The 13063-nt window shown below is 49.1% G+C and overlaps 1 protein-coding gene across 2 annotated transcripts; it reads left to right on the plus strand.

Moving 5' to 3' along the window:
- The first annotated feature begins 865 nt into the window (after positions 1-865).
- SPP2 (secreted phosphoprotein 2) lies at positions 866-13030 on the plus strand. 2 transcript variants are annotated; one of them, XM_044676583.1, is made up of 8 exons: positions 866-1014; positions 1100-1224; positions 5046-5168; positions 6433-6543; positions 7699-7750; positions 8014-8064; positions 9775-9863; positions 12653-13030. In XM_044676583.1, the coding sequence occupies exons 1-7, from the start codon at positions 963-965 to the stop codon at positions 9852-9854; spliced, it is 594 nt and encodes a 197-aa protein (XP_044532518.1). In that variant the 5' UTR covers positions 866-962; the 3' UTR covers positions 9855-9863; positions 12653-13030. The 2 variants fall into 2 exon arrangements, with proteins under 2 accessions (XP_044532518.1, XP_044532517.1); XM_044676582.1 differs by lacking the exon at positions 12653-13030 and adding an exon at positions 12165-12309.
- Positions 13031-13063: the final 33 nt, after the last annotated feature.

Raw genomic sequence — 13063 nt, forward strand, 5'->3', positions numbered from 1 at the left:
GGTGCCTTCTCTGGTCCATTAATTGCTGACATTGTTCTTAGAAATAATTCATGGCCTATAGTGGTTCTCCAACGTATGGCATCCCTTCCCCAAATGCCAACCTTGATGCACACTATCAGCTCCAGAGAGGCTCCTCTCCTCGCCCCTGGGCTTTCCTGAGTCACCCCAGACTACCCCACCAGCCATCAGGCTATTAGACCACCCCAAACCACCACTACCTCAAATAAAGGGCTTTTCTTACTTTTGGACTGAACCGAGTTTAAGTCTCCCATTCTTGGGGTGAGACAGACCCTGCTACAGACTTGGCTGTGTTCCTCCCACATCGCTTCCTTCTGGCATCGCCTTCAAGGATCCACACCAGGATGAAGCCACTAAGGAGGGCTTCAGTGACAAGATTCTCTCAACAACTGCTTCCCCATCCACCAAAGTAGCGGCATGGAAGCAAACATTAATACAGGAGGGGAGACTGATACCACGGGAAAAAACAATGGTCCTGGTGTCAGAGGACCTGGGTTCCAATTCTGCCTCCAACACTAATGTTTTGGGTGACACTGAGTCAGCAGCTTATCTCTGGGCCTCAGTTTCCTCATCAGTAAACGAGGACATTAGACTTCGACCAGTCGGCCTCTGTGTTTTCTTCCAGTTCTCAGCGGGGCATCTTAAATCTCCGCTATTGTCCTTGGTTCCTGGGTTATGTCAGGGAGCTGCTGAATTCTCCCTTGGAGGTCTAAACTCCAAAGGCCACTCCATACTGTAACACTTTCATGGAGTAAAATTTGGCAGCAAATATTTGCTCCTGGGTCAATGGTTTCTGTTTGTTGAAAAGAGGTGCCCGCGGCCCTAGGCAAAGTCCTCCATCGCGCAGGACACATTAGTCCCCAGAAAGACCAAGCTCGGGAAGGCCCTAGGAAAACCCCTCTCGGCGCTGGATCTGACTTACGAGGCCTGGAACGACGGTGCTCATGGAGGTCCTGGGCATAGTCACTCTTGCGCTGAACATCTGGGCTTGCTCAGGTAAGCCCCCGGGCTGGTAGCAGCTGCATCTTCACGGCCAGGGATTCCCCATCTTCATGAGGTCCTGCATCTCTCCATGGTTCAGGTTTCCCCGTGTATGACTACGACCCAGCTGTGATGAGGGAAGCTCTCGAGGCCTCGGTGGCAAAGGTGAATGCCCAGTCCCAAAGCCCAAACTTGTTCAGGGCCTACAAGAGCTCCGTTAAAAGGGTAAGCGGATAGCTTCAGGTGCTTTGTTTGACTTGGCATTTTGGCAAAGTGGCTCCCTGCACCCCAGTTTCCTTTTGCTCAATTTTTAACGCTCAGTTTAAAACCAGAGCAGCCTCTGATTATGGTTTGGGGCAGTGGGGAGGGAATGGGCCTTGGGATTACCTCAATGGAGTGAGCACCCAGTGGAGAGCCTCCTCCACCAGGGCGAATGGCCCCTTCATCTCAGAAAGGGGCCTGGAGCAAGACCCCATGGTCAGCTCCTCATCCACAACAGTAGGCTATCTCTTATTTGAGGTTCAATCATGCCAAACTGCAGGCCCAGCTCTTGTGTCTCGGGTTATAGAAAGCTTATCGTTGATGTCATACTTTCCTTTACACTCCCCCTTACCATCCTGCAGTCTTTATTGCCCCATAATCTTCTCCTTCTCCTGGTGGAGATGCCACAGTGGTCAGGCTGAATCTGGGTGGCTCTAGAGGGCAGCTCTCAGCCAATGGGTTGAAATTGCAGTGAACGGGAGCAGTGAGCAGTTGGTGCGAGGAAGATTTTTCTGGTAGTTAAAAGTGTCCAAAAATTAAACTTAAGAAATTCAAGTTTCCTTGAGAGAGAGAGGCCCCTGCCACTAGAGTTACTCCAACAGAAGTCAGGGGGCTGTAGAAGAGACTCCTGAAAGAGACTGAGTTGTGGACCAGAAGGTCAGAGCTGGGAGAGTCTGTCTAGTCAACTCCTCCATTGATAAGGAAGTTGGGGACAGAGAGCTCAAGTGATTGGTCCCGTGAGTTTGAGTTAGCTGCCCAGCTGGGGCTGGGGCTCTCTGCCCCCCCCCCATCCAAGGCCCTTTCTACAACATCGCTGCCATCTCTGAGATTCTGCAGTGCCAAACACTTCAGAAACCAGAGCCATGGGGCGTCACCTGTGCAGGGAAAGGCATCTCCTCAAACATTGAGACACCATCTCTCACTTCCAGGCCTTTGCCCTGGCCACCCCCCATACCTGCACTGCTCCTCCTCCTCAGTTCTGCCTCGGAGCTTCCCTGGCTTCTTCCTTCGAGAACCAGCCCCAAACTTCCTTTGGGCAGGAAGCCTTTCCTGGTCCCTCCAGCTGCCAATGCTTCCCTCCAGTATCACCCTTCATCACATACATACACTATCTCGTGCAGCTCCACATAGATCTTTGCCTGTGTCTCTGCCAGTAGAACATAAGAGCCTGGAGGGTGTCTGGCTTCATGTCCCAAGCACTCATCCCAGTGCTTGGAATGGAGCAGGAAGACGTTCAATAAATGTCTGTTGCCTGACTGGCCCCAAGTCTTCAGTCCCAGCAGCCAAATCAGGAAGCCTCTTCAGTGACCCTCATTTCAGCTCTTTCCGAAGGACTGAGACACTGGCCAGAAAGTCAGCCTCCAAAGCCAGAACAGTTGGGCTTGCACTCCCTCAGCCCCCTTTGTCTGAAGGATCCTGCATAGGTCACTTAGCCAGCCTCTGTTGGAAGCTATCCAGCAGCTCCAGGGGTCTGGAAAGGTGCACAGTTTAGGTGAGAAAGAATGAAGCAGAAGCTGGAAACTGTCAGGCCAATATGTTAGTTCATGACTGCTCCAAATAGTCTCTGAGCCTTATTTATTTTGTACCATTTTCCAAGCACAGTTTCTTACAAAAGCACAATTGAAATTACAGCCAAAGTTAAAGAATTACATCATGATTGGTATATAGCTTACAAAAAATTTCTCTCATGAAGATTATGCCCGGATGAGACAAGGTCCAAGGTTAAAAAATGAGTCTCATGTTATCTAATAGTTATTTTAGTAAAAATCTTCCATATTTCGAAAGGTATATTGAAGAATAAGCCTTTAAGATTGTGGGGTGTATTTTGTCATTGGAAAATACCTAAGTGAGAGTGGAATTTGTCTGGATCTACCTTACAGTGTCCTTGGGACATCTGAAATAGAAAGAAAAAGATACAAGCAGCTTCTGCTTAATTTCTGTTATTCTTGGCTGAGGAAAAGGGCTGTTAACTCATTAAATGCTGGTTTACTATAGGATACTTAGAGGCTTTCTATAAAACTTGAGGCTATCCTAAAAAATTAGATTCTAATGCTTTCAATAATAATAGAAGTCACAGAAAGAGGTAAAAAATTTTTGAATAACTCATCCATTCTGTGGCCTGAAAATCAGGCCATGAACCCAAACGCAGTGCTTTGCCGAAACTGTGTTGATCTTGATTGGGTCCAGATAAGAGATCCTATTAAAAGACCCTCTTTCTCTGAGTGGCTCCCAACAAGCCTCCCCATGTCCCAGGTAGCTCTGGAAGAGCCTCACTAAAACAACTGGGATTGATCTGCCTGTTGGAGGAGTTTCCTCACTGGAAGGTCTGAAAAAAATTACTGAAAATCAAAAGGCCCGTAAGTACTCTCAGAACGCTTCTTCTCCTGCTGGCAAGGGAGAAATGCTCCTTAAGGTCACAGACAAAATGGCCTGGGTATAGCAGAGAGCCAACGAGGTGGGGATGGATAATGCAGAGACTCAGATTGCTCTGTAAATGTGCAACTTGACTATTCTCCAGGGAATCATTAGCTGGTTTGCACAATACAACAACTCATCAACAGGCATTCATTAAGAGTCTTCTATGTGAGACAACTAGGTGGTTCAGTGGATAGAGCACTGAGCCTGGAGTCAGGAAGACAAGAGTTCAAAACTAGCCTCAGACACTGTGATAATGAGATTAAATCTACCCTGCCCATCTTTAGATTTAATCACCAAAGGTGAAAACATCTCCACTTAACTCACAAGATGGGAGGTATGTAACCCACGTGTGCTAGAGTGAGTGACAAATCAGAATTGACTGCCTCCTGGGCAGTCCTAAGAAAAGCATCTGTTGTGATCGGGCATGTAAACTAAGAGGAAGGCACAGGAAGTGACACAAAAGGGGCCCCTTTAAAAAGAGAGTTGAGTGAGTTCAGCTTATCTTCTGATTCTTGCTTGGACATGGAAGAGCCCTGGACTGGGACCCTGAGACCTTGGAATTCCATGTGGTGAGTATAAAGACTAAATCTTCCTGAACTTCCCTTAAGGAACTTCCCTTTCAAAAGAGACTCTGTGACTGAAGCTTTTGCTTCATACGCCTCTGGGGCCTTTGGGCCTCGGCCCTCAGCTCAAGGCTTGTCCATTTTCCAATTGAGGACTAGTTAGATCTGCTTGGCTTAAACCAAGGACCTAAGCGAATTATTCAATTCGTCAGGTTAATTATCTTACCTTATCCTCTCTCTAAATTTCTTAATTTCTCTCTCTTCTCATTTGTAAATAAACTTCCATAAAAGTCATTTTGACTTGAGGTTATTCTTTAACTGGGGATTGATAATTGTTCAATTCCCTGGCAACCAAACCTTTTAACATTCACCCAATCAAAACCCCTTTTCACCCCTTACAACACTTACTAGCTCTATGTCTCCAGGCAAGTCACTTAGCCTCTGTTTGCCTTAATCCACTAGAGAAGGACATGGCAAACCTCTCCAGTATCTTTGCCAAGAAAACACCCTGGACGACATTGGCGTGGGATGGTCCCTGGGATCACAGAGGGCTGGATGTGACTGAATGACAATGTGTCAGCCATTGACAGGGGAAACAAAAACAAAGAGACAGTCACTGGCCTCAGGGAGCTTGTGGTCTTTCTGGGGACACAGCACACATACATATAAGAAGAGCAAAATAAATGCAGTGTCCCAGGGAGAGGAAGAAAGGTAGGCAGTGTGGATGCATCCAGTCATCTGAGGACAATAATGAGCTCACCCACACTCACTACACGGCTTTGTTTACGATTCCCTTCCACAAAGGTCAACTTCATGAATGAGAATGATCTGAGTATGGACATCGACTTCAGAATCCGTGAGACTGAGTGTAGGAAAGAGTCTGGAAACCCGCCGAGCACCTGTGATTTCAAAAGGGGCTACTACGTGGTGAGCCAACTCGTCCCATGGCCTCCTTTGGCCAACTCTGTCCTGCTGACAAATACTGTTCTTTGTAGACTCAAAATTGTACCCACAAGAAGCAAGACACCCAAATAGCTGAAAGCAAAGGCAGCTCAACTGGGAGAGGGGCTGGAGGCTAGAAGAATACATGGATGGAAGTTCAGCTGTTGTCTACACTGCCACATCCTAGGAATAAGAAAGTCTTAGACACTAGGTGGAGATTCGGCTATTATCATGGTCCAGGGGGATGACATATATATGCTCACACATACCACAAGCCCTCCATGGTACCACTGTGAAGCATGAGGGACTGCCTTACCCCTGGGTGGCCCTTGTGCCCAATGAGTCCCAAACTCTCCACCACACCAACAACTCAGCACGTCAGGCTACTTTTTGAAGCCAGTTAGTCCATCGTCATGAGTTCTGACTCACTCAGAGAAAGTAGTCTAGCATTTTAGCAATTTCAGAGTCACTGTTCTCTTCACATTTATGTTGTGCTGTTCTGAATAATCACGTTTGACCAGCAAAGGGCTGGGCAAACTATCAGACAGTGGAAACACTTGTTGGTTGGTGGATTCATCACCCCCTCCAATAGATAGAGATAGATAGATAGATAGATAGATAGATAGATAGATAGATAGATAGACAGACATAGATAGATAGATAGATAGATAGATAGATAGATAGATAGATAGATAGATAGATAGATATAGATGGATGGATGGATGGACAGACAGATGGATGGATGGATAGATAGATATAGATAGATAGATGGATAGATAGATAGATAGATGGACAGACAGAGGGATAGATAGATAGATGGATAGACAGACAGACAGACACATACATACATACATACATACATACGTATACGTACTTACGTACGTACATAGACAGCGCCTCTATCAAGTACTTGCTATATGGCAGGCACTGTCCCAAGTATGGGAAATACAAATGTAAGTAATAAAGACAATTTTTACCCTCAAGGAGCTTCCCTTCCAACAGAAGATGACAATACATAAAAGAAGTTGAAATTGGAGGGATACCTGGGTAAGGTGGCAGAACAGGGATCTGGTTAAGGGAAAGTCTGAACAATCTGGACAGTCAGCAGCAGAGCCAGCTTAGACGGGAGCATCTTCCTTACTACGGCTTCAGCCTTGTGGCTAGCATAGGCTTTCTGGAAATGGCTTCCCTTCTTTTCTTAGAGTCACAAAGTTCAAGGACCAACCCCTTTTCTGTCCCTGCTTGACAGCCAACAGCATCCTGCAGAAGCACCATACAGATCTCCGCTGAGCAGGTGCAGAACGTGTGGGTCCGTTGCCATCCCGCCTTCTCCAGCTCTGATTCCAGTAGCAGTGAAGAGGTGAGCCAGCACGCTGTATTCTTCACTTAGCACCATGTAGGCTTTTCACCTCTCCCATGGGCAGAAAAGTGCTGTGATGAACACAATTGGGTAAATTAAATGGGTAGAGACCAGGCATGGTAGGACTCCCGGCCCACCCTCTTTGGGGTCACCAGGTTGGAAATGCCATGGAGTTGGACCCATATAAATTCTTATTGGCCCATTTCACTCTGAAAACCCACCACAGACAGCAAGATCACAGGCCAAAACCCAACCAAGCCCATCCCCCACTACAAGACTTCACACTCAGGCTACACAGTCTTCTTTCCTCCCAACCCCATTTTGCTTATTGACCTCAGGCTTAACTCACCTCTACCTAAAGGGCACCTGAACACAAGAGTATGATTCATTCCCCAGTTCTACAGCTATTACGGCTCATTATGCATTGGCATGGCCGTCATATGCCCAGGCTGAGCATGGCAGAGAACGCGTCTCTGTTGTCTGGGGAGCAGTCCTTACTAGGCAGAGATGCCAGTGCCTCGGGTCCTTTCTGGATCCCACAGAATTCCTGGTCACCACCAGCCTCTGCCCAAAGATCCTCCGTGTCCAGGCCACTTTGGGGCAGCTCCAGTGGTCACAAACCTCTTCTTGATGATGGTATCCGGCCTAGCTTGGTCTCTGTGGTTCTCTCCACTGGTTCTGGTTCTGTACCCTGGGGCCGGGCAGAAGGAGTCAGTAATGAAGCCTCAGGGCGCCTCTGCAGCCTCCTCGTGGCCTGGGGGCTTGGGCCTAACTGCTTGATGGCTGCCTGTAGACTGAGTCCTGTGAGGGGCTGTCCCTCTGCTGCTCCAGGACTCCCTTGGCCAGCTCTGAAACGGCTCACCTCACGTGGGCCACAGGGGGGCGGCTGATTCTTAACTTGCGTCCCCTCCTCCAGAACACACACACTCAGCTGATGAGGTTTGGGCCTTCATCACAGAGGAAGAGACCCTCGCCAGGGAAAACTCGAATTCTTGAAGAGAAGAGGGCTGCTGGCTGGTGTCTGTTAAAGGGCTCCATCATCAGCATCTGCCTTGGCTCCCCAAAGGCCTCCTGCAGCCTGGGACGGCCTTGCTGGCTCACTCTTAATGCTTGTGTGTCTCTCTCTTCCCTCTGTGTCATTGGCCCTTCATCTAGATCTTCGGGAGCAGACTGGGCCTGTCCAACTGGAGAAGCTATTACATGAGAGGTAAGCAGGATCTGGGGACCCACGCGGGGACGGTCTCCAGGAGACCCCTGTGTCCTTGCCACTCTGGAGGGGGACTCCAAAACGCGTTTCCTCGGCATGCAAAATCACCAAATCCCAGAATGCGGGGATCAGAAGGGATTTCCCAGGCGTGGGGTCTAGTCTACACCGGATCATCATCACCCCTCACGTTTGTAGAGCACCTTCTTTGGGTCTCTAAAGCACTTTCCATAGAGCATTTTATCCACTCTGACTCTATTTTGCAGATACAGACAGCAACGAATCAAGAAGTGAACCCCTTTATCAGAGGTCTATGGGTAAGTGACTCTGTGCTCTGCTCTCCCAGCGTGCCCGGCCATCCCTCTGATGGATGGGGACGTCCCTGAATGTCAGGAAGCCCTTACACTAATTGACAAACTGCCAACAAGCCTGAGAGGAAAAGGATGGCCCGGATTAGCTTTATGATTCACTGAAGGGAGCCACCTTAGATCTACCGGAATGAAACTTGGCCAAAGTGGGACGTGGGCAAAGGCGGCGGCTGCCTTTGGAGCCAAAGGAGATGAGTTCCCAGGGCGTTAGTCCAAATGGCAGCTTGGCCCTGCGTGATGTCTGTCATGCGGGGTATGTGGACACCTGCTCTCATCTTCCAAGCTGGTTCTCCCACTCCATCCTGCTCTCCCACTGGCATTCCCAGGTTCCCAGAGAAGAGCCACCATCAGGGTTGCATTCAGACTCTCCCAGAATTCTAGGCATATTCCTGTTGGGGGGGAGGGGGAGACTATACTCTCCCTTCAGTTCTTGAGCCCCTATCAGTAGGACTCCATTTTCACAAACCAGTCACTTGCAGTGATGGCACCTGGAGAGCATAAGCAAGGCATAAGAAATAACAACATAACACTGTTACATACTATTGTTGATATGTTCAATTTATTAAAATTAATGAAGCAAAAAAACCAGATCATAGTTCACACTTCCATCTCACTCATGCTCTCCCCCCAATCTATTCAGGATCAGTGGGGGGAATGGATACATGTGGAAACCTGACGAGAGACCCACGACTGAAGAAAAGCTACGTGCTTAGGGGAGCTCACGGGGCTGGAACTGTCAACCTCAGAGTCCTCAGGAACAGCCCATAAAAGTTCTGAAGGGAATGTAACTTCTCTGCTAAACAAATGCCTCCACTGCTGAGCTGAAGCGGGCTGAAATCAGCCCATTCACCAGTTCTCCGTTTCCATGCTACTCCTGCTCTTTCTAGGACGTCCTCTTGAACGGCAGCTTTAGTATCCATCACTCCCGGCTTCAAACTTAGCGGAGACAGTTCTCAAGTCAAGCTCTACCTCTCCATCCGCCTTTCTCTTTCTAGATTCCCACTCTGGGTCTTTTCTGAGCCTCGTCTTAGCTTATGGTTAGTCAACAAGTTCTCAACTTCATTCCATAATCAGATAAACTACACACGTGCCTTCATCATAAAATTTCTGGTGCTCGTGTCACTTCACCAGGCAACACGTGTGTCAGAACAGTGATCCAGAGTGACCATTTCTCTTAGCATTCTGATCAAAACAAGCTTACCTCGGCCCCAGACTGCTCTATATGGAAGAGTAGAACCATAAAGAGGCACCACACTCAGAATACCGGTCGGGCTGCCCCCGAGCCCCCTCGTTCTTTCTCCTCTGACGTCCCTCAAATCCACTTACCTGGGGCCATTTGGGGGTGGTAATAGTGATCACAGAATCAGATTAGAACCCAGGTCTCTGGCTCCAAAGGCAGTAACGCTAAGGTTAGTGATAACTCACGTTTTCATAGCACTTTAAGTCAAGTTGTAGGAATTATCCGAATGAAAGGTGAACCTCTAAAAAGCCAGTTGAGAACACGATGTGTGAGAGGAGCCGTTCCCCCCACCCCCCAAAGTCGTCCCGTGGAGGACAGAATACGCTAAATGCATCGCCAACACTCAAAGCCCAGCTGAAATTCCTCCCACTCAAACCCCAGGAGGAGCAAGACTTAGGTGTCTCCACTCTCTCTCGAAGGTATAAGAGACGTGCGGCTGTTTCCTGCCAGAAGCAGAAGACGGCAAGACTATCGGAATAGATACAATCTCTTTGAGTAGCAAGAACAGGTAAGTGGACTCGGTTGAATGTCTTGGCATTTAGCCTCCAGGAAGAGTGGGAGAAATCGTGAATGGGCCGCACTTTCAGGATTGAAGGCAGGAGAAGGAGGCATTTTCACACCACTATTTCCTCTACACCCCCCTGTCTAAACATCACCCCAACTGAACAAGACTAGTGGGCTCTGAGACACTAAAGTCAGGGAGAGAGCTGGAGGGAGGCTGGATGGAAGTCCAGGCCCAAGACACGAATTGTACTGATAATACCAGCTTCCAGTTACCCAAGTGCTTCATGCTACCTGAACGCTTTCTGACTTCCTGCAGCCTTTGGCTCTCGGCCACCATCTTGTCCTGGCTGCCCTCTTCTCTCCAGGCTCCCATTGGCTCTCTTGGTTCCCCTTTCCCTATCTGACCATTCTTTCTCACCTTCTGAGCTGGATCTTCCTCCAAGTGACCCCACTAACCAGAGGTGTTCCAAAGGGCTCCATCCTGGGCCCTCGTCCTCTTTGCTATTTCATTTGGTGATGGCATCAGCTCCCACGAGGAAGGAAATGGCCAAGTGCGCCAGGATCTTTGCCAAGAACAATCCAAATGGGCTTAGGAAGAGCCCAACGTGACTGAGAAATGACTGAGCAATAACTGACTGCCTAGCTAGTACACTGCTTGGATAAGGAGGGCCTGACTTTACTGGATCTCAGTTTCCTCATCTACTGTAAAACGAGGAGAGATGGCACAGAGGAGCTCCAAGGTCCTGCTTAGCTTTGAATTCTGTGCATTCTGGGAGGCAATCATAGACCTCTTTTCCAAATGAGGAAAGCAAGGCTTGAAGAGTGTAAGTAACTGACCCAACAATCCACAGTGAGTTAAAAAAGAGGAGCTAGAGTTCAAAGCTGGGGCTCATGGCTCTGGCCCCAAGGGGCTTCCTCTCCTCCACCCTTGTCTCTCCTGAATCTGTGACTCCTTACTCTTCATCCCACGCTCAGGCTAGACAAAGGGATTGCCCACCTCCGTGCAGACACGCTCCCCCACACATTTCACAGCCAGACACATCCCCAAGGCTCTAACCAAGGTGGCACAGACCCAGGATCCTCTGGAACAGCATTCAACGGACCATCAGCTCCCATCCACATGTCTATGACAAGTCTCCCATGGGTGAGGCCACCCAGAGCCACCTAGGTCACCTGGACCTGGTTCTGGTCACCCAGGGAATGGCATTCCAACAGCCTGTGTGCCCTGGCCCCCAGGACAGCTCAGAAAGAATCCCAGAGTGAACGAATGAATCAAAAAGCATTTAGTGTTTGCCATAGAAAGCGGAGGCTTCTGTGGAGGCTGGGTGCTCCTGGGTGTGAGCCGGCTAAAATAAACATCCAGGGAGCTTCCGGGTGGCTCAGTGGATTGAGATGGGAGGTCCTGGGTTCAAATTTGACTTCAGACACTTCCTAGCTGTGTGACCCTGGGCAAGTCACTTGTGACCCCCATTGCCCAGCCCTTATCACTCTTCTTCCTTGAAGCCAATTTACAGCATAGATTATAAGACAGGAGGGAAGGGTTTTGTAAAAAAAATCAAATCAGGGCAATCTTGATGAGAGAGAGAGAGAGAGAGAGAGAGAGAGAGAGAGAGAGAGAGAGAGAGAGAGAGAAAGGAAGGAAATGCTGCCCCCTCTCTCCCTTTCCTGTGACTCTTGCCTAGACTATGCCCTTTCCTTTGCCCCAAGCAAGTCACTCAAGCTCTCTGGGCTCCCGAGGGCCATTTTGTTCTAATTAGTAACTAAGCGTTTGTAGATGTAAAGCCCCCCTCCCCTTGCCTAAGCCTCTGGCATTCCTTCATTTCATTTCTCGGTGAACCTGACACTCAAAAATATTTGGCTTCTCCACTTCCATGGGGCTTGGCCCCTGGGTTTCCCCACTGCCTCTGGCCTCCTTGATGCCCATGGAATCCCCAAGGAAGAGGCAGGACCATCCTGGAACAATGGTCTGGCCAACTTTCTTCTCTCCTCCCTCAGGTAGAAGCCTGCCCCTGGCTGCCAATGAACCAAGGGGGGAGAGAACAAGCATTTCCACTTAGCTCAGGCCAGGCGCTGTGCCAAGCACTTGGCCAACGTCATCCCATGTGATCCTGAAGCTGTGAATGGCTGACCTCCCTGGAGCCCACATGTTGCGGTTTGCCTTCTTGGTCCTCGGTGCTGGGGCTCCGCCTCCACTGGCTTCCATTTCTTACCCAGACATCCTGGGATAAACCATGAGATCAGATAACCCCCTCGCCCCCACCCCCAGTTATTCACCCAACTCTTCCTTCCTGGTCTTTACTAATAGGGAAATGGCAGCAAAAGGACTGGACGCCTGGACTCCGCCAGGGAGCACAAAGGCAGCAGGAAGCCCTCATCCCCACTCCTGGGGCTCATTGCCTGTGTTCTGGCGTCTTTTATCACTTCCCTTCCACAATAAAGCCATTCTCTTCCTTGTTTCTATGTTCTTTAAAGAAAAGCGGCTGTGAGATGGCACACAGTGTGCTTAGAATACATGAAATTCATTAGGATGCTTGGACTGGCATTCAAGGCTCCTTAGAAGGAATGAGCTATGGGCATCCCCATCATGTCTCCTGCCCAGCAAGCCTTCTCTTCCTTTGTCTCCTGACTCCATGCTAAGCCCTGCAGGTCTCTCCCAAATGCCCTCCCTGGGATTCTACCCACCTATAGGGTGTTGTCCTGCCCACCCACTGCCCTCAACATGCAACTGATGTTGCCAGGAACTCTGCCTGGGACTCCGGATTAATTCCTCTCAATTTTTGAAATCTCTTGCAGATTGGAAGGCAGCCCCACTTTGGCCAATGGGGGTTTATTAAGCGTCTACTATGTATTGGGCACTTAGTTGGCACTGCCTGAAGAGCAACATCTCTTCTCCTGAGTTAGTCACCCTAGACCCTAAATCGTCTGCCTGACATATCTCCATTTTTCCAAACCCCACAGACTATGGCCTCCCATCAGAATTCTTCTGTCCTTCCAGGTCGGATTTCCAAAGGGATAAACTTCTAGCCCTAACCTGATCCTTGAAAGTAGGAACCAGGGGCAGAGAGGTGGCTTAGTGGATGGAGGGTAAATCACTTAGTCCCAATTACACCCCTCTTCTCTTTTGAGAAAGGAAGAAAGAGAGAGAGACAGAAAGAGAGAGAGAGAGAGAGAGAGAGAGAGAGAGAGAGAGAGAGAGAGAGAGAG

The sequence above is a fragment of the Gracilinanus agilis genome, chromosome 4 (assembly GCF_016433145.1).
Source record: "Gracilinanus agilis isolate LMUSP501 chromosome 4, AgileGrace, whole genome shotgun sequence".
NCBI lineage: Eukaryota > Metazoa > Chordata > Mammalia > Didelphimorphia > Didelphidae > Gracilinanus > Gracilinanus agilis.

Excerpts from the sequence above, each read along its gene's own strand:
- SPP2 (XM_044676583.1), top strand. The coding sequence starts at position 963 with ATGGAGGTCCTGGGCATAGTCACTCTTGCGCTGAACATCTGGGCTTGC. Across the intron at positions 6,544-7,698 it reads ATTCCAGTAGCAGTGAAGAG|ATCTTCGGGAGCAGACTGGG; the intron begins GTGAGCCAGCAC and ends CCCTTCATCTAG. Across the intron at positions 8,065-9,774 it reads CCTTTATCAGAGGTCTATGG|GTATAAGAGACGTGCGGCTG; the intron begins GTAAGTGACTCT and ends TCTCTCTCGAAG.